General features: G+C 37.4%; 1 protein-coding gene across 4 annotated transcripts in view; it reads left to right on the forward strand.

Annotated features, from left to right (window-relative positions):
- The window catches only part of EPC1 (enhancer of polycomb homolog 1), a 112,949-nt gene that overhangs the window by 85,222 nt on the left and 3,494 nt on the right, over nt 1-24,233 (forward strand). For 2 of the 4 annotated variants that reach the window (XM_008002727.3, XM_008002725.3), the window contains exons 3-14: nt 2,029-2,174; nt 2,572-2,778; nt 3,120-3,268; nt 4,337-4,496; nt 8,382-8,558; nt 8,641-8,730; nt 8,813-8,961; nt 10,581-10,933; nt 22,239-22,357; nt 22,438-22,506; nt 23,353-23,494; nt 23,603-23,966. In XM_008002727.3, the coding sequence (XP_008000918.1) occupies nt 2,029-2,174; nt 2,572-2,778; nt 3,120-3,268; nt 4,337-4,496; nt 8,382-8,558; nt 8,641-8,730; nt 8,813-8,961; nt 10,581-10,933; nt 22,239-22,357; nt 22,438-22,506; nt 23,353-23,494; nt 23,603-23,966 (2,125 nt within the window). The remainder of the gene's footprint in view (nt 1-2,028; nt 2,175-2,571; nt 2,779-3,119; nt 3,269-4,336; nt 4,497-8,381; nt 8,559-8,640; nt 8,731-8,812; nt 8,962-10,580; nt 10,934-22,238; nt 22,358-22,437; nt 22,507-23,352; nt 23,495-23,602; nt 23,967-24,233) is intronic. The other 2 variants (XM_008002729.3, XM_008002726.3) reach the window with 1 other exon arrangement.

The raw sequence follows: 24,233 nt of genomic DNA on the forward strand, positions 1-24,233 counted from the left end.
AATTAATATAAATTCAGTTAGCCACACTTGGCTAGTGGTTACCATATCAGACAACATAGACCTGCATTATTTTGGTTAGGAATAAAATACATCATGTTTTTAATCTAACAATTTCAGTCAACTTGAGGATCTCTAAAAGCCTATTTACATAATAATGACAAAATGAGATGATGGAAAATCATTGGAGGGCCCATGATTGCAGGTACTGTGAGTATAGAGATGTTAACGTCTAGAAATTTTTATAGTCTGAATACTTACTTATTTTAATTAGGAATGTTATCAAAGTGATATAGGTCAAAATAAAAAATAAAACAGTGAAATAATACATTCAACTGTACCAGTATTTTTTTACTTCTCCAGGCCAGACACTATGTTAAGCTTTAAGCAGAGGTGGTGGTATTTGGCAGCTAAATAGTGCTCTTTGTACCTATCACAGTCTTTAATGTCTGACTGGTTTTGGAGGTTATTTCCCCCCACTTTAATAGAGGTTACATTAGAATACTTTTCAGTAGAGTACTGCAAGCAGAGGTGGTATACAAGGTGAAACCTGTTACCCTCCACTTAGAGGTACAGAAATAAAGAAGGCATGCCTCTCTCCCTAAAGAGATCATGCACATTGTAATAGGGAGGCATGCTTAACAAGTACATTATAAAGTATGAGAAGTGGGTTCTTAGCCACTAAAAAAGATGAAAGTGGTTAGGAACTACTTCTTGGGTGGGGAACAATCAAAAAAGGATTCTAGAGGAATGATACCAGGCTGGGTGCTAAAAAGAATAAATAAGCATTTGCCTTCTTGGTGGTCAAGCAGAAAAACAGGGATTTTTGTAAAGGCCTGCAGTATCATGAAATAGCATACTGGATGAAATCAATGAAATCTGATCTTACTAGATCATAAAGAACTGATGACACTGGAGAGAATAGGAGAAAAGGGCCTTATACCATTCTAAAGATGTGGAATCTAAGGTTAGTAGAAGGAATTAAGTAAGGGAAAGATGTGAGACAAATTTTTATGTTAAAGCTGTTTAATGTTTTGCTTATCATATTCATATCAACTTAGCTTAATTTTGGTAAGTAATTAAACAACATTTGATAGTAGCAGTGGTTCTTGCCAGCAGATCTAAGATCCTCCCATTTCCATCAACATGGCACTGTTCCCATAGAGAAACAAACTTCCTAGGCAGGAATGTACTCACTGAGTGACAGCTGCTGAAAACTCAAAATCTGAAATGCTCCACATTTCGAAACTTTTGAGCACCAGTGTGATTCCACAAGTAGAAAATTATACATCTGCCCTCATGTGATGATGGTTCACAGTCAGAACTTTGTTTCACGCACAAAATATTACATAAAATCACCATCAGGCTATGCATATAGGGTATATGTGAAAAAAGTGAATTTTGTGTTTAGACTTGGGTCCCACCCTCAAGAAATCTCATTATTTTCAAATATTCCAAAATCCAAAACACTTCTGGTCCCAAGCATTTTGAATGAGGGATTCTCAATCTGTACTGTTATTGGTAGTGACTTCTAACACTTCAGCTTTAAAGACCGCTCCCTTAGCTTTTGGTAAAGTAGTTGAATAATCTACAAAATAGGACTTAAATATTATAGAAAAAAATCTTATTTAAAAGCCTTCTCCTTTTATATTGTAAAAATTGCCTATGTGATGATTTTTGAGCTATAAAAATGGTACTTGCACATGGTTCAACCAAGTAAGTTTTAATGATTGCTTTATGTTCTTAATAGGCTTCTAGTTTATTTGCTTTTAGGAGTGGTTGGAGGGGGTCGCATCCGTTGTCTTTTATTACTTATATGTATATTCATAGTGAAGATAATCTCCTTTCTTTAACTTTAAATGTGAAAGACAAATCTGTAAAAACTTAGATTGTTTGCGACTTTGAAAAGAAAATCCAGAAATTCTTTCTTATTTCTTTAGAAAGTATAGGTCTTGTTTTTATGCAGACATCTGTGAAGTTTTTGTTGGTGAATTCACACAGTAAATGATTGCATATGGTTCCTTCTGTCAGCTTTTAGTTTGGATGCTGAACAGCCAGATTATGATTTGGATTCTGAAGATGAAGTATTTGTGAATAAACTGAAAAAGAAAATGGACATCTGCCCATTGCAATTTGAGGAGATGATTGACCGCCTAGAAAAAGGCAGTGGTCAGCAGGTACAACTTCATTTGTATATAACAAGTATATACATATTGTGTGTAAAGAACTGTATTGTATGGAAAAAGTGTGAGATTGTAGGTTGGGGGTAATCAGGCAGACTTTAGAGTTAAAAAGTATGAATTCAAATCTCATCTCTGCTTGTCAGTAACCTGTGTAATCTTGAGCAATATGTTTAAATTTTTCTGTGCCTCGGTTCCCCTGGGATTGTTGTAAAGATTAAATAATGTATATAAAGCACCCTAGTTCAGTGACTGACATGGATAATGTACTCCTCAAGTTTCCCATTTGTTAATAATGTTGTAATATCGATAATTGTCCTTTAAATTTAGAAGTAAATACTGATGAACCTTGTATGTGTATTGTATGAAAATGACATAATGGTTTTACATTTAGCCAGTCAGTCTGCAGGAAGCCAAACTACTGCTAAAAGAAGATGATGAACTAATTAGAGAAGTTTATGAATATTGGATTAAAAAGAGAAAAAACTGTCGAGGGCCATCTCTTATTCCATCAGTAAAACAAGAAAAGCGAGATGGTTCCAGCACAAATGATCCTTATGTGGCTTTTAGAAGGCGTACTGAAAAAATGCAGACTCGAAAAGTGAGTGAATTTGAAGAATTTTTTTGATAGTTATTTATATAATAATTATAGTTGTGACTATCTCAATACTATAGTTTAATTTATATTCAAATATGACTTTCCAATTATAAGAAAAATACTTAAAATAAATTGAACTTAAGATTTATTATGCAGCTGTTAATGTTATATTTTAATGTTAATCCATTTAAAAATCAATACAAAATTGATTTCTTGGTGATCTGTACTCCCTTTTATTGTCTTTAAATTCTGATTTAACCCTTCAAATATATAAATTTAATGGGTCAGTAACTATACCACTAGTTAGAAATACTTACCTTAAACAAGCAACTTCACATTTGCAGAATCGCAAAAATGATGAAGCCTCTTACGAAAAAATGCTTAAGCTGCGACGAGATCTAAGTCGAGCTGTTACTATTCTAGAGATGATAAAAAGAAGAGAAAAAAGTAAAAGAGAGCTATTGCACTTAACACTGGAAATTATGGAAAAGAGGTAATGTATATTTTAATAATGTTAGAGGAAGTATAGTGCCGTTAACATTTTGTATATTGAGTTAATTTATTTCCTATGCAATAATCTAATTACAGAAATACCTCTTTTTAATATAGAGACTTTAAATTTGTGGTATACTTTTTACACTTTTACATGTTTTCCTCTATTTTCTTTAAAAGTGACTGGATTCACTTAACACTGGACTGTTAAATAGAAAAGGGTAAAGAAAGAGGGGGAAAGGCCCATATATCTTACTACTCAAGCATTTGGCAAGGTACACAATGAAAACTTAAAAAAAAAAAAAAAAAAAACCCTGCCCTATTTCCAGTCCCTATCCCCAAAGAAAACCACTTTTAAATTTCTTGTGGTTACTTTTAGAAAAATTGCTTTTAAAGCCCAGGCAATTCTAATTAGCAGAAAGATCCATAGCACCATTTTAGGCATTACTTTCAACTTCTTCACCAAATCTTTCACCAAAATTGCTATGTTAAAATTCCAACTTTTGATTTCTTCCCCACAGTCCTCTGTTTATATGCCATGATAAAGCTATAAGCCAAAAAAGTAAAAGAAACAAAAGGAATTATGTAATCTTTAATTTTAAGAGACATTGAATAGTCAGAGTTTAACTACAATCTTGCCTTAAATGTAATTGGTGTTTATAATTACATCCCAGTCAGCTAGTTATTAATGGTTATAAAGATAAATACTTACAAAATTAACTTTCCAAAATTTTCTTCTTTTTCCTGCTTTATTTAGGTATAATTGACAAATAAAAATTACATATTTTGTATGTTGATCAAAGGGTACAAACTTACAGTTATGAAATGAATAAGTTCTGGAGACCTAATGTACAGCATGGTTAATAACAATGTATTATATACTTGAAATTTGCTAAGAGTAGATCTTAAGTAATCTCACCATATATACACACAAGGTAATTATGTGAGGTGATGGATATGTTAATTAGCTTGATTGTGGTAATCATTTCACAGTATAAATGTATATCAAAACATCACGTTGTATTCCTTAAATATATATAATTTTAAACTTTCATTTGTATAATTTTAGGTATAATTTGGGCGATTACAATGGAGAGATCATGTCTGAGGTTATGGCACAGAGACAGCCAATGAAACCTACTTATGCCATCCCCATCATCCCTATTACTAATAGCAGTCAATTTAAACACCAGGAAACAATGGATGTGAAGGAGTTCAAAGTTAATAAGGTGATTAATGTTTTTGTGATAATAGTATAATGGGATGGTGTTTTATCATCAGAATGAAGGTTAAAAAGAAAAATATATATAGGCTGGGCACGGTGGTTCACGCCTGTAATCCCAGCACTTCGGGAGACGGAGGTGGGTGGATCACCCGAGGTCAGGAGTTGGGGACCAGCCTGACCAACATGGTGAAACGCGGTCTCTACTAAGAATACAAAAAAAATTAGCCAGGCGTGGTGGCATGCGCCTGCAATCCCAGCTATTCGGGAGGCTGAGACAGGAGAATTAATTGAACCCAGGAGGTACAGGTTGCGGTGAGCCGAGATCGCACCACTGCACTACAGCCTGGGTGACAAGGCAAGATTCCATCTCAAAAAAAAAAAAAGATTAAAAAAGATAAATACATATAAACCCCACTTTAATGTATACTGCAATGATTGTGCCATAATATGAAGAAAAGCAGAATTTTAATCTATAATTAAAATTTTATTTTTGTTTTTCTTCCTTATAAAGGGAAGCTGTTGTTACTATATCTGATAAAAGGAAAAATACTCCTTTTACAAGTTGTAGGATTATGAAGTATTGAAATAATTCATACAAAATATGGAGAGTTAGGGAGAAAGAGATGAAATCCTCCGTGATCAGATGAGTTTTTCTTTCTTTCTTTCTTTCTTTTTTTTTTTGAGACGGAGTCTTGCTCTTCACCCAGGCTGGAATGCAGTGGCGCACTCTCAGCTCACTGCAACCTCCACCCCCCAAGTTTAAGCGATTCTCCTGCCTCGCCTCTCCTAGTAGCTGGGACTACAGGTAGCGTGCGCCACCATGCTGGGCTAATTTTTGTAATTTTAGTAGAGATGGGGTTTCGTCATGTTGGCCAGGCTGGTCTCAAACTCTTGACCTCAGGTGATCCGCCCGTCTCGGCCTCCCAAAGTGCTGGGACTACAGACGTGAGCCACCGAACCTGGCCTCAAAGTTTTTCTGTCTTTTGTGGACACAATCGTGTATAAGAAGGAATTTTGGTATCTTAATAGTTTGTAATATAATGATTTAGAAATGGAAATATTTGACAGATTAGTATTTAAACAAATCACAATTTGTGAAGAATAAAATTTGTGAGAGGAAATAAAATTAGTGAAGGGAAACCGAGGTAAATAAAGGGGAGCCGTTAATTAAGTGGCACTTTCTTGGAAAGTGTACATCTGAGGAAAAAGTACCTTATGCATTTTTTTGAATGAAATTTTTCATGACTGGGCGAGTGGTTCGTGCCTGTAAGTAATCCCAGCACTCTGGGAAGCCGAGGCGGGCGGATCATGAGGTCAGGAGATCGAGACCATCCTGGCTAATGGTGAAACCCCATTTCTACTAAAAACACACAAAAATTAGCCAGGTGTGGTGGCGGGCGCCTGTAGTCCCAGCTACTTCAGAGGCTTAGCAGGAGAACGGCGTGAACCCAGGAGGCGGAGCTTGCAGTGAGCCAATATGGCGCCACTGCACTCCAGCCTGGGCAACAGAGTGACTCCGTCTCAAAAAAAAAAAAAAAATTTTTTCTTGAAACTTTGCATCTACCATACCAGTTAATTTGAGGAATGGGCAAATTTGTCATCAGTTTTATCTCCCCTGTGTCATTTAATATCATTCTCACACAGGTGTTTTTTGTGTGTGGTATACAGACCTTCCAGCCTGAATGTACAACCTGCCACACCAGTTTGAATGAATGATGATTTCCCCAGCCTGGACTTTTTTTGGAGGGGACCGGGGGGAGGTGTTTAAAGCAGTGCCAGGGACCAGACCATTTTGTGAAAAAACATGGACTTTTTTTTTTTTCCTACTTTGTTAACATAGACATTTTGATTTTTAAAAAACATAGCGGAGGGTGGGAGGAAGAATAGAATTATTCTCGTTACTCTCTTCAGTAATCTGGAAAGTTAGAACTGTGCCTCAAAATACTGGTTTAGTTTACTTATGTAAGTTTTTATTTAAATTTTGCATTTATCTAAATTTTATGTCCTGTATTTATAATATATTAGTTCTAAATGTATCTTTAAAGCTTAATGGGATTGTTTCCACTGTTACTGTTTTTTTTTTTTTTTTTTTTTTTTTTTTTGAGACGGAGTCTAGCTCTGTTGCCCAGGCTGGAGTGCAGTGGCGCAATGTTGGCTCACTGCAACCTCCGCCTCCTGGGTTCAAGCAATTCTCCTGCCTCAGCCTCCCAAGTAGCTGGGATTACAGGCGCCCACCACCACGCCCAACTAATTTTTGTATTTTTAGTAGATGGGGTTTCACCGTGTTAGCCAGGATGGTCTCAATCTCCTGACCTCATGATCTGCCCGCCTCGGCCTCCCAAAGTGTTGGGATTACAGGCATGAGCCACCCCACCCAGCCTCCCACTCTTAACTGTTTTAATATGGTCCTCCAGTCTGAACCCTACATTATTTTGTGAACTACTTTAGTATTATCCTTCAGTTTTCATATTTTAAGATTAATTATTCTATTCTTTGCTTTCCTCTGTATGTGCCACTCACGCTTAAAAGTTACTTACTTTAGGCCAGGTGCGGCAGCTTAGGCCTATAATCCCAACACTTTGGGAGGTAGAGGCAGGCAGATCACTTGAGGTCAAGAGTTTGAAACCAGCCTCGCCAACATGGCAAAACCCCATCTCTACTAAAAATACAAAAAAAATTAGCCAGGTGTGGTAGCGCGAGCCTGTAATCCCAGCTACTTGGGAGGCTGAGGCAGGAAAATCACTTGAACCTGGGAGGCAGAGATTGCAATGAGCCGAGATCGCACCACTGTACTCCAGCCTAAGTGACAGAGCAAGACTCCATCTCAAAAAAAAAAAAAAGAAAAGAAAAAAGTAATAGATAATAATGTAGTCCTCAAGCACTGCCCTAACTGATGGTTGATGTTAATTTTTAAATAACATTTTGCATTGCCATGGCCAGCTTTTGATTTGATTATCCTGTCAAATACAGCAGTAGAAATTGTAGAGAGATGCCCTATGGTTTGGGAAAGCCATGGTTTTCCCAAAAAACCATAATGTCATAAACTACATAAAACGTAACATAAATATTTAGCGTATTTACATAACCGTGGTGCTTGCCATGATCTTTTTCTTCCCAACAAATACAGTTTTTGCCACTACTTTACCTTACCTATTGCCTACATTTCAAATTCATACTTCTCCCAACCTTTGCCATCATCTGTAATCCATGTTTCTGACGTGCTGTGTTCCATCAGCTCAGTTACTCTTGCCTGTATATTTTATCCTGAATTTCCCCTATTTAATGATTTCATATCTTTATCTGTTAAAACTGTTTAAAATTCACCATTTCAGAAAGCTTTCATTGTTCAGCCCGCAAATCCTTACTACTCTTTATTTGTATAACCCCTCGCTCAGTATTATGGCTTTGTTTTCTACTATGTTAACAGTTTTCTGTAGTTTGCTTTCTGTATATACGAAGACATTTTCATTATTATTTGTCCTATATTTATTATTTCATGAGAATAAGGACTAGACAATCCCCTTTTAAAAAAAAATTCTCTTCTAGAATTTTCATAGAAAATTAAGAAAATGAGAGGAACCAGCAGTAAATATACTAATTGCAGTTGTAAGACTTCAGAAGTTGGAGAACTTCTGTTCTCTCCTTTTACTTTAATTGAAACAAAATTGTTTGTGTGATTATGTTTAGATTGTAGGATAAATTTATGCTTTCATGGAGGCCAACTTCTCTAGACTTTACACTATAAGATGGCCAAACATAGAGTCTTGTGTCTCTTATGAATATGAATGCCCTCATTATAGCAATAAACTTCTTTTTAAAATTTCCCCCAAAACTGCAAGTGTGTTGAACATGGTTTCTGGTGTATAATTAATTCATGTCTTTGTTGCAGCAAGATAAAGCCGATCTTATCCGACCGAAACGGAAATATGAAAAGAAGCCCAAAGTCTTACCATCGTCTGCCGCTGCTACTCCCCAACAGACGAGTCCTGCTGCACTGCCAGTTTTCAATGCTAAAGATCTGAATCAGTATGACTTTCCCAGCTCAGACGAAGAACCTCTCTCCCAGGTACAAATACAATTCTCTATGAACATTGAGGAGGGACATAGGAAGTCACATATCTGACCTACTTTCTTTATTTCATTTAAAGGTTTTGTCTGGCTCTTCGGAAGCTGAGGAAGACAATGATCCTGATGGTCCTTTTGCTTTCCGTAGGAAAGCAGGCTGTCAGTACTATGCTGTAAGTTTCAGACTGTCTTTGTAAATAACAAACTGTTTACCTTTAACTGACAAAATTAAATAATTTGGATTTTTTTTTTAAGCCTCACTTAGACCAAACTGGCAACTGGCCTTGGACTAGTCCTAAAGATGGAGGATTAGGGGATGTGCGATATAGATACTGCTTAACTACTCTCACCGTACCCCAAAGGTGTATTGGATTTGCACGAAGACGGGTTGGGCGCGGTGGAAGGTAAGGTATTTCTATATTCCTAGCAGAAGGATTTTTTAGGCATTAGGGTGATCGAATTTAACTTTTAAAGTCAGGTAATCCCTCTGAACAACTCATTAGTTCCTATTTGCTATTCTTAACTGATTTGTTGACTAAAATATTTTTGTTGCTGTACTACCTGGTTCTTACACATCCATAGCTTTTGTCATAACTCTAATGGGTCCCTGATGGACCTGCTTTTCTCCGCAAGGTGGAAAACTTCAGATAAATTATCAAGGGATAGAATTGTGAGAAAAGGCAACAGATGAAGACAAGTGTAAATCCTGATTGCGCACAGTGTATTAAGTTAAAGAAACTGCAAAAAAGTTGTTTCACACTAACTAGTATAATGAGTTTAACCTGACAATGAAAAGGATCCGTGCATAACCTGATCTTGACATCCCAGTTTGTCAGGATCTAATTGTTCTTCCTTTGTTTAAACCTTGTAGAATTCCTTCCTTCATACTCTAAATGCCTTTATGCAAGAAGTTGTTTGTATAGGGACAGGAAACAAATGGCAAAACACAAACTCAAGGAATGGAGCGACGTTAATGTATAATGTGTGGGGAAAATTAAAAGGGAAAGCAAATAATGGTATCAAGGCGATTTTTCAGGAAGAAACCCAAGGGTATATTTATGATAAACCAATGGCTTATACATATATATTTTTTGTCTTTAACTCTTAATTGCAGAGGGTTTTTTTATTATTTAAACATTGGTTAAGAATTATCTAGGCACTAAAATACATTTTTAGTCCGTTTTTTTCCATCACTATGTTGACATCAGGAGCAGTGAAAATTCTCTACATTGGCTATATTTTATTCTATTACTAACATTAATCAATGTTATTTTGAATTGGAGTCATTTATAATGTTTATATAAATAACAAGAGGCCAGGCATGGTGGCTCACACCTGTAATCCCAGAACTTTGGGAGGCCAAGGTGGGTGGATCACTTGAGGTCAGGAGTTTGAGAACAGCCTGACCAACATGGGGAAACCCCATTTCCGCAAAAAACACAAAAATTAGCTGGGCATGGTGGCAGGCACCTGTAATCTCAGTTACTTGGGAGGCTGAGGCAGGAGAATCACTTGAACCCCGGGGCGGAAGTTGCAATGAACCAAGATCGCACAATTGCACTCCAATCTGGGTGACAGAGTAAAACTCCATCTCAATCAATCAATAACATAAGAATATATCCTCTAGAGTAGTGGATCTCAAATATTTTGTCTATAAGAAATGTTAATGGTATAAAATACTATGTTTTTTGTTGCTTTTCTTCTTTTTTCGCCCTTTCCCCCCAAAAGAATGAAGTTTTTGCTTAAATATAGAATAAATATGTTCGCAACATTTTATAAAGCATTCATTTTGGTGCTTTGTAATGGAAGTGAAAATCTTTGGTTGAAAAACCATTTGTTAAAAGAACTTTTATTAGAAATTGAGATTGTAGCCTATAAGAACCAAATACTAAATCAATTTTAAAGCTTTAATTATTCAGTATGAGTTGGCCTTTTGGCAGTTGGGGGGAAAAGGAAAAAGATTTCGTATATAATCTTTGAATAACTATTTTAAGTAACTGTTTCTTATCTGATTTTTTAATAGGGTCTTACTGGACAGAGCTCATTCAGACTATGACAGTGTGTTTCACCATCTGGATTTGGAAATGCTTTCCTCACCACAACATTCTCCAGTCAATCAGTTTGCCAATACCTCAGAAACAAATACCTCGGACAAATCTTTCTCTAAAGACCTCAGTCAGATACTAGTCAATATCAAATCATGTAGATGGCGGCATTTTAGGCCTCGGACACCATCCCTACATGACAGTGACAATGATGAACTCTCCTGTAGAAAATTATATAGGAGTATAAACCGAACAGGAACAGCACAACCTGGGACCCAGACATGCAGTACCTCTACGCAAAGTAAAAGTAGCAGTGGTTCAGCACACTTTGGTATGTTGACTGTTATGATGTACATTTCTATAGAAATATCAGGTCCAACCATTTGCCATTTGTTTGACTGTGTGGTCTGTTACATTTATGGCTTAAAATCCTTTTCTCTGAAACAGTTAAAAAAAAAAAAAGAAAAAGAAAGATCTTGGTCTAAGTATTTATTTGAATCCTGTTGCTATAGGAGTTTGTATGTATGTGTCTTCATTTAAACATACCTGCGTACAAAGATGGTTTATTTCTATTTAATATGTGACATTTGTTTCCTGGATATAGTCTGTGAACTACAAGATTTATCATATTTTTCAATAATATGAGAAGAAAATGGGCCATAAATTGTTAACTGTTTTATGTTCAGATATTTCTCTAGTTTTTACCTAGTCTTCTTTAACATAGAGACCAGCAAGTGAATATATATGCATAACCTTATATGCTGACACAGTAATTCAGAATAATTTATTAAAGATAAACTAATTTTTCAGAGAAGAACATTTAAAGGGTTAATATTTTTGGAACGTTTCAGATAATATCTATCTGATTATTGTGGCTTTTATTTGAAATGTGTCTAAAATAAATGCTGTTTATTTAAAATATTCCTATAATCTTAGCTGTCTGTTTTAAAGCATTAAGTTTGTGTTATTTGAAGCATATATATTGTAGAAATTCACTATTGAATTATGTTACTACTGATTTTTGTAAAGGTAATCTAAGGACTCTAAAGATATTTATTGTTCCCCTAATTCACCCTGTAGGATTATAGTTAAACTGCTTCATAAATATGAACATTTGCTCTGATTCTTAAAGACCTCCAGAAAATGTTCCGTAAACTAGTTTACTTGGTGGTTAAAAAAGGTACAGTTGACTCCTGAACAACATGAGGGTTAGGGGCACCTCCCCATGCAGTCCAAAATTCATGTATAACTTTTGACTCCCCAAAAACTTGACTAATAGCCTGCTCCTGACCAGAATTACCAATAACATAAACAGTCCATTAGTCTGTTAACATAAACAGTCCAAACATACATATTTTGTATGTTATATGTATTTTGTACTATATTCTTAAAACAAGCTAGGAAAAAGAGCATGTTATTAAGAAATTTATAGAGCCAGGCATGGTGGCTCATGCCTGTAATCCCAGCACTTTGGGAGGCTAAAGTGGGCAGATTGCTTGACCCCAGGAGTTCAAGACTAGCCTGGGCAACATGGTGAAACCCCATCTCTACAAAATATACGAAAATTAGCTGGGTGTGGTAGTGAGCGCCTGTAGTCTCAGCTACTCAGGAGACTGGGGTGGTAGGAGCCCAGAAGGTCGAGGCTGCAGTGAGCCGAGATCATGCCACTGCATTCCAGCCTTCACAGCAAAGCAAAACCTTGTTTCAAAAAAAAAAAAAATTCATAAAGGAAAGAAAATACATTACATTTACTAATCATTAAGTGTAAGTGGATCATCATAAAGGTCTTTATCCTCGTCATCTTCACATTGAGGAGAAGGAGGGGTTAGTCTTGTCATCTGAGGGGTGACAGAAGCAGAAGATAATTTACAAATAAGTGGACCCAGGCAGTTCAAACCCATGTTATTCAAGGGTCAGCTGTACTTCTGTGAAATGGAAGTCTTTTAGCTCATGAGAAAAATAATCACAATTCAGAAATGAACTGGAAGATAAAGCTATTTTAAGGCCGAATAGCTTATTTATAATCCCATTAATGTTACTGTATTTATCACCAAAAGCCAGTTTCTCTCTACTTTTATAGTCTTAAGAATCAAAATAAAGAACTTTTCAATAAAGACTTAAATATAGTGTTAGTGTAGAGGTTTTAACAGTATAAACTTCTCATAGGTTACCCTGGTAATGAAACTTTCTAAGCTGTAAAAAATTCTTTGAGACTTCTCAGAAAATAGGCATGTTCTGTCAATCTCTATCTTCTCCACCCCTTAAATAGAGAAGTTGAAGTGTATAACTATCCTAAATATTTAAGAATTTTATAATGCTCTTTTTTTATGAAAAATGTTTTGCTGTACTGCTTTAAATAGGCATATTAATAACAGCTGTAAAACTTGGTTGATTTGTGTTTGCCAAAGAACGTTAAAAGATGAGCATTACCAAAAGCTTAGCTGAAAAGAAATAATTAGTAACCTTGTAATTTTTCTTCTTTATCATTTCTTTCCCTCATATATGTGATACAACTATTTATTTATGTATTTAAGACTGGATCTTTCTCTGTCACCCAGACTGGAATACAGTGGCACAGTCATGGCTCACTGCAGCCTCAACTTCCCAAGCTTAAGCGATCCTCCCACCTCAGCCTCCTGGGTAGCTAGGACTGCAAGCGTATGCCACCATGGCTGGCTAATTTTTTGTAAGAGACAGGGTCTCTCTATGTTGCCCAGGCTGATCTCAAACTCCTGGCCTCAAGTGATCCTCCTGCCTTGGCCTCCCAAAGTGCTAGGGTTTCAGGGGTGAGCCACTGCACCCAGCCTTGATACTACTTTTTAAAAATGAGTTTATCTATTTTTTTTCCTATTGTCTTAATTATTTTCAATTTCTCCTTAAACTTTGCTAGATCTTGTAATACTTAGAGGATAGATACCTACAGACTACTGTAGGGTGACACTATTCATTTATATTTGTGAATATTCCAGAGACCTAAAGCTTTTCTCTGCATACTCTATAGAGTATATTGCAGTGCACCCATATTATAAGTGCATTTCACTTAATACAACTCCAGACCCCTGAAGGAAAAAAAGAAAATTTAGGCCAGGCGTGATGGCTCATGCCTGTAATCCCAGTACTTTGGGAGGCTGAGGCGGGCAGATCACCTGAGGTCAGGAGTTCCAGACTAGCCTGGCTAATATAACGAAACCCGGTCTCTACTAAAAATACAAAAATTAGCGGGGCATGATGGCGGCGGGTGCCTGTAATCCTAGCTACTCAGGAGGCTGAGGCAGGGAGAATGGCTTGAACTTGGGAGTCAGAGGTTGCAGTGGGCCGAGATTATGCCATTGCATTCCAGCCTGGGCGACAGAGCGAAACTCCATCTCAAAAAAAAAAAAGAAAAAAGAAAATGTAGCAGCTCAAATGTTATACAGAATTCTAAATACAATTTACTGAAAGAATATATTCTCCAGAGTAAGCCTGGAGCAGGGGAAGTTGAATGTGTTGCTCCTCTTATAGCATGAGTGCCTGCTGCCACTTTATTCATAGGTTAAGCATCTTACCTCATTCAGTAGTAATTGTGATTTTAAAGATAATTTTTAATTTTCATACAGCATGGCCCCCACATACAAACCAGACTACTTCCTCTGGCAGTTAACCAAAGAAACTCTGATGTAGTCTGATGCCAGCGGAAAAACTGGCAGCGTTGGGCTTATTAAAAGAGGAGAGTCAGGCCAGGCACAGTAGGTCATGCTTGTAATCACAGCACTTTGGGAGGCTGAGGCGGGCAGATCGCCTGAGATCACCTGAGGTCAGGAGTTCAAGACCAGCCTGGCCAACATGGCAAAACCCGTCTCTATTAAAAATACAAAAATTGGCCAGGCGCGGTGGCTCACGCCTGTAATCCCAGCACTTTGGGAGGCCAAGACGGCGGATCACGAGGTCAGGAGATCGAGACCATCCTGGCTAACATGATGAAACTCCGTCTCTACTAAAAAAACAAAGAAAATTAGCCAGGCATGGTGGCGGGCGCCTGTAGCCTCCCAAGTAGCTGCTGGGGAGGCTGAGGCAGGAGAATGGCGTGAACCCGGGAGGCGGAGCTTGCAGTGAGCCGAGGTGGCGCCTCTGCACTCCAGCCTGGGCGACAGAGCAAGACTCCATCTCAAAAAAAAAAAAGGAAAAAAAAATACAAAAATTAGCCAGACGTGATGGTGGGTGCCTATAATTCCAGCTACTCAGGAGGCTGAGGCAGGAAAATCGCTTGAACCCAGGAGGTGGAGGTTGCAGTGAGACAACATCACGCCACTGCACTCCAGCCTGGGTGACAGGGCAAGACTCCATCTCAAAATAAATAAATAATAAAAATTATGCATGAAACAGAATATTGACTGCATTTTGACTATGGCCCATCACATGAGGCCAGGTGTGGAATTTTCCACTTGTAGTATCAGGTCAATGCAGAAAAGTTTTGGTTCTTGGAGCATTTCAGATTTCTGACTTTCATATTAGAGATTGCTCAACTTGTTTATGAGTTTGGAAGTTAACTATTTCGTAAAATACAAGTCACCTGATAAGCTTTGCTGCTATTTAAGCCAAATATATGAGTTATAATATAGCTATTTCTGAATATTCAATCATTGTTTTTTTTGTTTGTCTTGTTTTTGAGACGGAGTCTTGCTCTGTTGCCCAGGCTGGAATACAGTGGCATGATCACAGCTCACTGCAACTTCCACCTCCCCGGTTCAAGCAGTTCTCTGCCTCAGCCTCCCAAGTAGCTGGGATTACAGGCACCCACCACCATGCCTGTTTTTGTATTTTTAGTAGAAACAGGGTTTCACCATCTTGGCCAGGCTGGTCTTGAACTCCTGACCTTATAATCCACCCATCTCAGCCCCCCAGAGTGCTGGGATTACAAGCGTCAGCCACCGTGCCTGGCCTTTTTTTCGAGACACAGTTTCACTCTGTCTCCCAGGCTGGAGTGCCATGGCGTGATCTCACTCACTGCAACCTCTGCCCGCTGGCTTCAAGTGATTCTCATGCCTCAGCCTCCCAAGTAGCTGGGATTACAGGTGCGCACCACCACACCCAGCTAATTTTTGTATTATTAGTAGAGATGGGGTTTCACCATGTTGGCCAGGCTGGTCTTGAACTCTTGACCTCAAGTGATCCGCCCACCTTGGCCTCCCAAAGTGCTGGGAGTTTTAAGTTAAATCGGAAATTCTAAATGAAGATAATAGAAATCCATTTTAGTAAAGTGCATGAGCTTTAATATGCTCATTTTATAGTCTGTTTGAGCTACCCAGAATCTTTTTTACTTTCCTTCCCACTCTTGACTATTTTGCATATTTGTATAGCCTGAGCAGTCAGGTATTAGGCTTCCTAATACCCGAGTGTTGTGTGAGTTAGGTGTGTTGAGTGCTTGGTCCTCTGGATACCATGCAGCAGGATAGCACAGTGGTAAGGAACTGGGAAAGACCATATGTGTATATGGAATTTTGGGGGCTAGGTTTTAGTACTTAAGGATAAATTGCATATTTTTAATAATCTTCAGTTAATAGGTGATTTTGGACAGTTTCCAAATACAGTTTTGGTTTTTGCTTTTTTTTTTTTAACTCACAAAAGCACCTTGGGAAGTTGAGTGTTCAGTGACTGAGTATTCATTTGCATAAGGACTCTTATGTAAGGGTGCTTATATATTCAGAAAGACTGGAAACAGAAAGTGATTTTTAAGCTAGTGAATTCCTAATTTCCAGTAAAATTTCACCAGCATTCTGAATTATTTTTCTAAGCTTTCATATCTGCAGTAAAGATTTGGTTTATTTTTATAAATGAATAGGAGATACGTGGTTAGAATATGTTCCAAGTCTTAATATCTATAACTTAGTGCAATTTAGTTTGTAACATAACATTTTAATCTTACTGTGGAAAAGGAACTCTAGATTTGAGCACTGAATATTTTGTAAGGTTTTGTGAATCTGCAGGACCTTGACTTTATTCAAATGTGTTCCAAAATTCAGAATTTTTGTTTCTTTTTTTTTTTTTTTTTTTTGAGACAGAGTCTCGCTCTGTCGCCCAGGCTGGAGTGCAATAGCACAATCTCGGCTCACTGCAACCTCCGCCTCCTGGGTTCAGCAATTCTCCCGCCTCAGCCTCCCAAGTAGCTGGGACTACAGGTGCGCACCACTACACCTGGCTAATTTTTGTATTTTTTTAGTAGAGATGGGGTTTTACCATATTGGCCAGGCTGGTCTCAAACTCCTGACCTCGTGAGCCTCCGTGCCCAGCCTCAGAACTTTTTTGCTATAGAAGGTGGATTATTACATAACATCTGTAGCAGAGTCAGGAGTAGCACCTGTAGTAAAATACATTAATAGTTCTATAGTCATATAATAAAGTGCAAGAATATTCACACTAAGAGGAATATTTGACTGCAGATAATCTCATGTTCAATCATTCATAGCCAGATGAGGTCAGGTCTGGTCATAGTTTGCCAACAAATGAATTACAACAAACTTTGGTTTTCAAATTAGATTTCTAGATGGCTGATAAGGGCTCGTGAATCCTGTCAGCTCAGTCTCATTAATTTAGGAGATCATACTTTAATAACTGCCTGAAGAATCATTTTGCTTTATATTTCTTTAAAGTTATATTTTGTTTTATATTAAAATAATGTTTGGCCTGTGTACTAAAAGAAATTTCTAATTCAGGGTCTTTAGGTATTTGGGGTTACTTTTGGTTTTATTAAAAACAAAGTATACATTTGAGGGGCCGGGTGCTGTGGTTCACGCCTGTAATCCCAGCAGTTTGGGAGGCTGAGGCAGGTGGATCAGGAGTTCAAGACCAGCCTGGCAAACATGGCAAAAACTCCGTCTCTACTAAAAATACAAAAACTATCCTGGTGTAGTGGCACACACCTGTAATCCCAGCTACACGAGAGGCTGAGGCAGGAGAATCGCTTGAACCCGGGAGGCCTGGGCAACAGAGTGAGACTCCCCCCCCCCCCCAAAAAAAAGTGTACATTTTGGTAATCTAAACTCCATCTTTCACGGCTGAATGTTTCCTTAGCACCCATCACTTTCCCCTCAGTTTCTCTCCTTTGATCATCTCCGTTGATGACCTTTAGCTATAAGAGTACAGTGCACAGAGCAGCAGTCTGAGCTATAGGCTGTCCAGCTGCTGGTGCACCGTACCATGACTTCCCTGTAGTACAAGTGGACTCAGAGTCTTAGGCTGGGCGCAGTGGCTCACGCCTGCAATCCCAGCACTTTGGGAGGCCAAAGCAGGGGTGGATTGCTTGAGCCTAAGGAGTTCAAGACCAGCCTGAGCAACATGGTGAAACCCCCATCTCTACAAAAAATACAAAAATTAGCCAGGCATAGTGGTGCTCACCTATAGTCCCAGCTAGAGCTACTTGGGAGGCTGAAGTGGGAGGACCAGTTGAGCCCAGGAGGTCGAGGCTGCAGTGAGCCCATATCACACCACTGCACTCCAGCTTAGGCAACAGAGTGAGACCCTGTCTCAAAAAAAAAAAATTCTGCCCCAGAGAATTGGTTACTTAGAAGCTACCAAAACTACCAAAACAAAGGTAGTTTCTACTTCTGCCTAAGTATTTCTAGTGAAGGTAAATTCAACAACTTTCTAGATCGAGTTATTTGAGGTTCTTGGTTAGCACATTTGTCTATGTATTGAACCAAAAACTGCCTTTTTAAATTTAAAGTTGCAGGTCCCTGGTTTGCTCATGGAAGCATACCGAGTGAGTTTGCTCCCCCTCCGGCATCATGATGGCCTTCACACAGTTGAAGTCCTATCATGCTTCCTTTCCTAGTCCCGTTCCTGGTTAAATATTTGGAGCTTTTAATCCTGTCCCACACATAGGATTCTCCCTGCATAGACCCTTGTTTGTCAGGTGCTCTAGGTGTACGGGCTTTTTAAGCACTTGATTCATACTGTTGGTATGTTAGATTTCTTATAAATAGAAGTTAGATTTCTTATAAATATTAAATCCAAGAATTTTTGTCTATTTTTCCATTTAAAATCTCATTGCTTTGGGGTTCTCTTTTCCTTCCACTACTACATCTGTGTGACCTCAGAAGTTTCTTCATCTGTAGGTGAGGTTGTAGGAAGAAATCCTACAACCTCCAAGAGTCCTTCCTGACCTCAAAACTTTCTGGTTTTGTGCAAGGATTCTGACTCTAGATTTGGTCCTCTGTCAGCAACAACCATCTTGCCCACCTTTGTGTGAATTACAAACTTGATTCCCACACCATATCAGGAGGTAAACATGCAACCTAAAAATGTTCTACCTTGATATCTCAATCCATAGACATTTAGAGAGGGTGAGGGTGGTCATTTTTGTCTTACTTCCATTTAGCATTTGGTTAGACTTTCAGGTTATAATGGTATCATGACCTGAGGTCATCTCAGGATAAAGACCCAGGAACTTTTTCTGGATAAATAATGTATAAAACCCAGTTCAGATTTCATTTGCCCATATTTACTACCTTTGTCCAAGTTTTTCTACTCATTCACACTAGAACCTTCTTTAGGAATTGAACTTTATTTCTCAGAAGAAATATAAAACCTTAGCATCTCATAGCTGAAAAGGACCTTAATGATCACCTAATTTAATCTCATTCTCATTTTATTTATGTATGTATTTACTTTTAAGATGAAGTCTCGCTCTGTGGCCCACGCCGGAGTGCAGTGGTGCAATCTCAGCTCACTGCAACCTCTGCCTCCTGGGTTCGAGCAATTCTCGTGCCTCAGCCTCCTGAGTAGCTGGGATTACAGGCATGCGCCACCATGCCTGGCTAAATTTTTGTATTTTTAGTAGAGACGGGGTTTCACCGTGTTGGTCATGATGGTCTCAAATTCCTGACTTCAGGTTATCCACCCGCCTCAGCATCACGAAGTGCTAGGATTTCAGGCGTGAGCCATGGCGCCCACCCTGTCTTTCTCATTTTAGATGAAGATACAGAGTCCCAAAAGATCTAACTTTCCCAGGAATACAGAGCTAGTTATGATAGAGCTGAGGACTAAGAATGTCAAGGTGTTTTGGCCCCTAGACCATGGTTTTTGTTACCACCACTTTCAGCTTAAGGGTTGCTCTGTGCATTTTTCTTAGACTATTTGCCAAAAGTGTCCAGGAAAAATTTCATAACTAGACTCTGTAGAAGACAACACTAACAAACAGGCCAACATAGTAATCTAAAATGTTGATTGCATTTTTTCTTTTTTTTTCTTTTCTTTTTTTTTTTTTTTTTTTTTGAGACAGAGTCTCACTCTGTCACCCAGGCTGGAGTGCAATGGCCTGGTATCAGCTAACTGCAACCTCCACCTCCCGGGTTCAAGCGATTCTCCTGTCTCAGCCTCCCAAGTAGCTGGGAATACAGGCTCGTGCCACCACACCCAGCTAATTTTTGCATTTTTAATAGAGACGGGGTTTCACTATCTTGGTCAGGCTGGTCTCGAACTCCTAACCTTGTGATCCACCCATCTTGGCCTCCCAAAGTGTTGGGATTATAGGTGTGAGCCACTGCACCTGGCCTTGATTGCATTTTTATTTCCAAGTCTGCATTAGGAAGAAGTTAACAGTTGTTAAGAAGTGAAATTCACAAGACCTTCAAAGACCCAGGATTAAGATGTTAAATAAGGCAAAAATATTTGGACTTTATTCATGTGAATTTCTAATTAGTTCCTGATAAATGTTTAATTAAACACACACACCAGCAAAGTTCTACAACAGAATACTTTTTTTCATCTATATAGACTTTCATACATAGACATTCAGTGAATGCTAAATTATGGTTTTTCTATATATGTAATGACCTGACCTTCCAAAAATGGTTTGCTTTTAAATTTACTGATCATTCTCTACTAGAAAAGCCAAGGCTTAGGCCACACACTCAAACGTAGGAAATTCAGCTGTAAATCTCAAAAATATATTGGCAAAAGTATCTAGTGAATCAAGGATCCTTACATTTAAATAATTGCTTTTCGTGGATATTTTTTAAACATAAGGAGAATATTAACTATGAAATTGTTTTAGGGCAGCATTAACCTTTTCTTTTTAGATTTTCTTCAGGTTTCAAAACAACACATTTCTGTTTGTATGGAAATGATCATGTTGACAGTTATTTTTATGTCAGTATTTAAGGAGCATTCTATTATCAATAAAAATCTTTTCTAAAGATTGCAGATTTGTGAATTACAAACATAGTAGGAAAAGGAGCTCATCAAAGGACAGATACCAACTGAACAGATTTTAACACACACAGAAAATAAGAAAACCAATTTCCAACAAGAAGTTACTTTTTTGCCCTTGTAACCCAAGAACTTAGTTCGACTCAAGTATGAGAGCCTGTGTAGATACTAATAACTTATGAGATTTTCTTGAATATTATTTCACAATTTTCTGATCCATTCAAAATATGGCAGAATTTGTAACTAAGCATTTTCTAGTTGTACCAGGCAGAAACTATATCCTGGAGGGTAAAGAAAGATTCTTCATGAGTTATATAAGTGAAAATTATAAGACCTGAAGTGATATTCTAGCTAAATTATCAAACTGCAGTTAAACAAGAACAAATTAAGTGACAGTATTTTGAAAACATTAAACTTTAGATTGAGGAAATGTGCATGATTTATGGATTCCCTGGTAGCCAGGGATGCATGATAAATCTTTTTTTGTTTTAATTAATTACTCAAACATCACAGTCTTCTTAAAGACGCCTTTAAAATCAGACGTATTGTGATTGTATGTGCTTTTTTTTTTTTTTAAATTGGCAAAAAAAGAGAAAAAGGTTTCCTTTTTAAAAACTGCACACACTTTTTTTGGGGGGGTAATAAATGAACATTTTTTTGTTTGTTTTTTTTAGAACTGAGCTCTCCATAGACAAACATAAGTAGCATAACACAGTGTCTTTCCTCAGACATCATTCTGTACAGTAAATCAACATAAACAACTCCGTTCTTATTGACTGGATTTTTTCCAGGTGGGTTAATTGGGTGGGGAAAATTAATTAACCTTAACATTGGAGCCTCTTTTCTTCCTGTTAAACTTAAAGGATGAGTTCTTTTAAAAAAAAAAAAAAAAAAAAAGGCAATAAACCAACCAACAACTGTAATCTTTCATATAGAGGAAAATTTTTTAATGACTATAATTAGAAAATATGTAGAACAATTAGTATATATACACAGCTGTTAGGGATCATCTGAATGCATTGGGAAGATATGGATTAAATAGAAATCAAATGGTAATGATCAGAATTTCTCTCCAGCTCAGTGCAAAGTTGAATTCCAAATCTATGGGTTTTAAAAGCTATACTACCTTTCTACACTGTCTAGAACAAGTGTCACAGCTTACAAAAAAAAAAAAGTGGTGTTGAAATTTGGGAAGTGAGAAGTTCTCTTTCCTGTGTTTAATTCAGGAAGTTTAAATTTTTTTTTCTTTAAATTCATGCCACTCTTGTTAAATGTGGTAGCAGAAACACAGAAATTTTCATTTGGAAGTGATCTTTAGCAGGATCATGATCCTTTGTCAGATGCTTCAATTTTGCACAAATTTCTTTTAATGCAGAATTTTCATTTTAGTATTGTAAGACATATATGACAGCTGGGCATTTGTATAAAGTGTTTCTTTATTTTATGTTCAGCATTTACAGCCGAACAATACCAGCAACATCAACAGCAACTGGCACTCATGCAGAAACAGCAGCTTGCACAAATTCAGCAACAGCAAGCAAATAGTAATTCCTCCACCAACACATCACAGGTGAGGGATTTGTCTGTCTTATGATTATCCCTCATTGTTTCCCACCAGAGTTCATCTCTAATTACCAACTGTTGTCATAGAACCTTGCATCTAACCAGCAGAAAAGTGGCTTTCGCCTGAATATACAGGGTTTAGAAAGAACACTACAGGTGAGTATGGAAGCTGTTGCCTCTGCTCCCTATTTTAAAAAGTAAAACTAAGCACTTAGTTAAATGAGATGAAGATACTGTCTTCCCGTCTGACCTGTAGTCCGTTAATGTACTTCTTGAATATATAACCCCACCCAGTTCATTCTGTTGGGCATGTTAATTATTATTAAGATTTTTTAAATTATGCAAAAGTAACCTTTCCTACTGTTGAAAGAGGTAACTTTTAAACCTAAAGCATGATAAATGTTTGCCATTTAAACACATGTAGGACATAAAGCTGAGTTTTGAGTCTCTATGCATCTTGCAGGAAAATTTTATTTTTAAAAAGTTGAGGGGCCTGTCAATTTCTAGGTTAAATTATGTGACATTTTGTTGCTTCCATTTCTAAAGGGATAGTTATCTTATCCCAAAGGTGCCTTTCATTGTGTGTGTATACATACGTGTGGTGTATAAGATAGGTGAAGGAAGTTTACGTATTTATTCATTCATTATATGGATTTGCAAATCACTGAAATGTTTACTAGCGTATTTCTTGTCCAACATTTTGTGTTGGAGGTTTGCTGTTTCCACATTATAGAAGGCTTATTTTGGTAATCGACTTATACATATTATATATTGTCACATATGAAGCAAAATTTACAACTTAGATTACTTTTCATTTTTCAAATATATGACTATCAAAAGAGATAATTACTGTTGCATCTCAAGGTACTAAAAAAGAAAGATTTCGGTGGTTTGCCGTTTTTACTTACTATATTCAAACTGATTATGGTATACATGTGTAGCTTTGCTACTGATTTGATACTAAGTGATACTGATTAGATTTCTTTTGTATTTTCTTTTTAGGGTTTTGTTTCTAAGACTTTGGATTCTGCTAGTGCTCAGTTTGCTGCTTCTGCTTTGGTGACATCAGAACAACTGATGGGATTCAAGATGAAGGATGATGTGGTGCTTGGAATCGGGGTGAATGGTGTCCTTCCAGCCTCAGGTAAGAATAAAGACATTCAAATTGTTTGGGTTATATTTATAACATATATCTATAATATAAACAGCAAAGTTGTACATTGTTTAGATGTTTCTTTCTTTTTCTCTCTAGGAGTATACAAGGGCTTACACCTCAGTAGTACTACACCAACAGCACTTGTACATACAAGTCCATCAACGGCAGGTTCAGCTTTGTTACAGCCTTCAAATATTACACAGACTTCAAGTTCCCACAGTGCACTGAGTCATCAAGTAACTGCTGCCAATTCTGCAACTACTCAGGTTCTGATTGGGAACAACATTCGATTAACTGTACCTTCATCAGTTGCCACTGTAAACTCTATTGCCCCAATAAATGCACGACATATACCGAGGACTTTAAGTGCTGTTCCATCATCTGCCTTAAAGCTGGCTGCCGCAGCAAACTGTCAAGTTTCCAAGGTCCCATCTTCATCCTCTGTAGATTCAGTTCCAAGGTGAGTAGTTATTTTAGCCTAACATACCTGGAATAGGAGATCTAACTTCAGTCCTCCACCATTGTTCTTTACCTATTTCTTTGTGCTTCCTGTTCTTTTCTTTTTATACATTAAAAATGTATAGTTGAGAATTGATCACTTATTCATTCAAGAACTAAACAGTTCTTGAACACTTAATTCAATATTAAGAATTTGAACTAACTGGTATAGTGAATATTGCATATATGATCTGGAATGTCCCTTTCTTGCTATAGCAATAGATTATGC

Source organism: Chlorocebus sabaeus, chromosome 9 (genome assembly GCF_047675955.1).
Source record: "Chlorocebus sabaeus isolate Y175 chromosome 9, mChlSab1.0.hap1, whole genome shotgun sequence".
NCBI classification, from domain to species: Eukaryota; Metazoa; Chordata; class Mammalia; order Primates; family Cercopithecidae; genus Chlorocebus; species Chlorocebus sabaeus.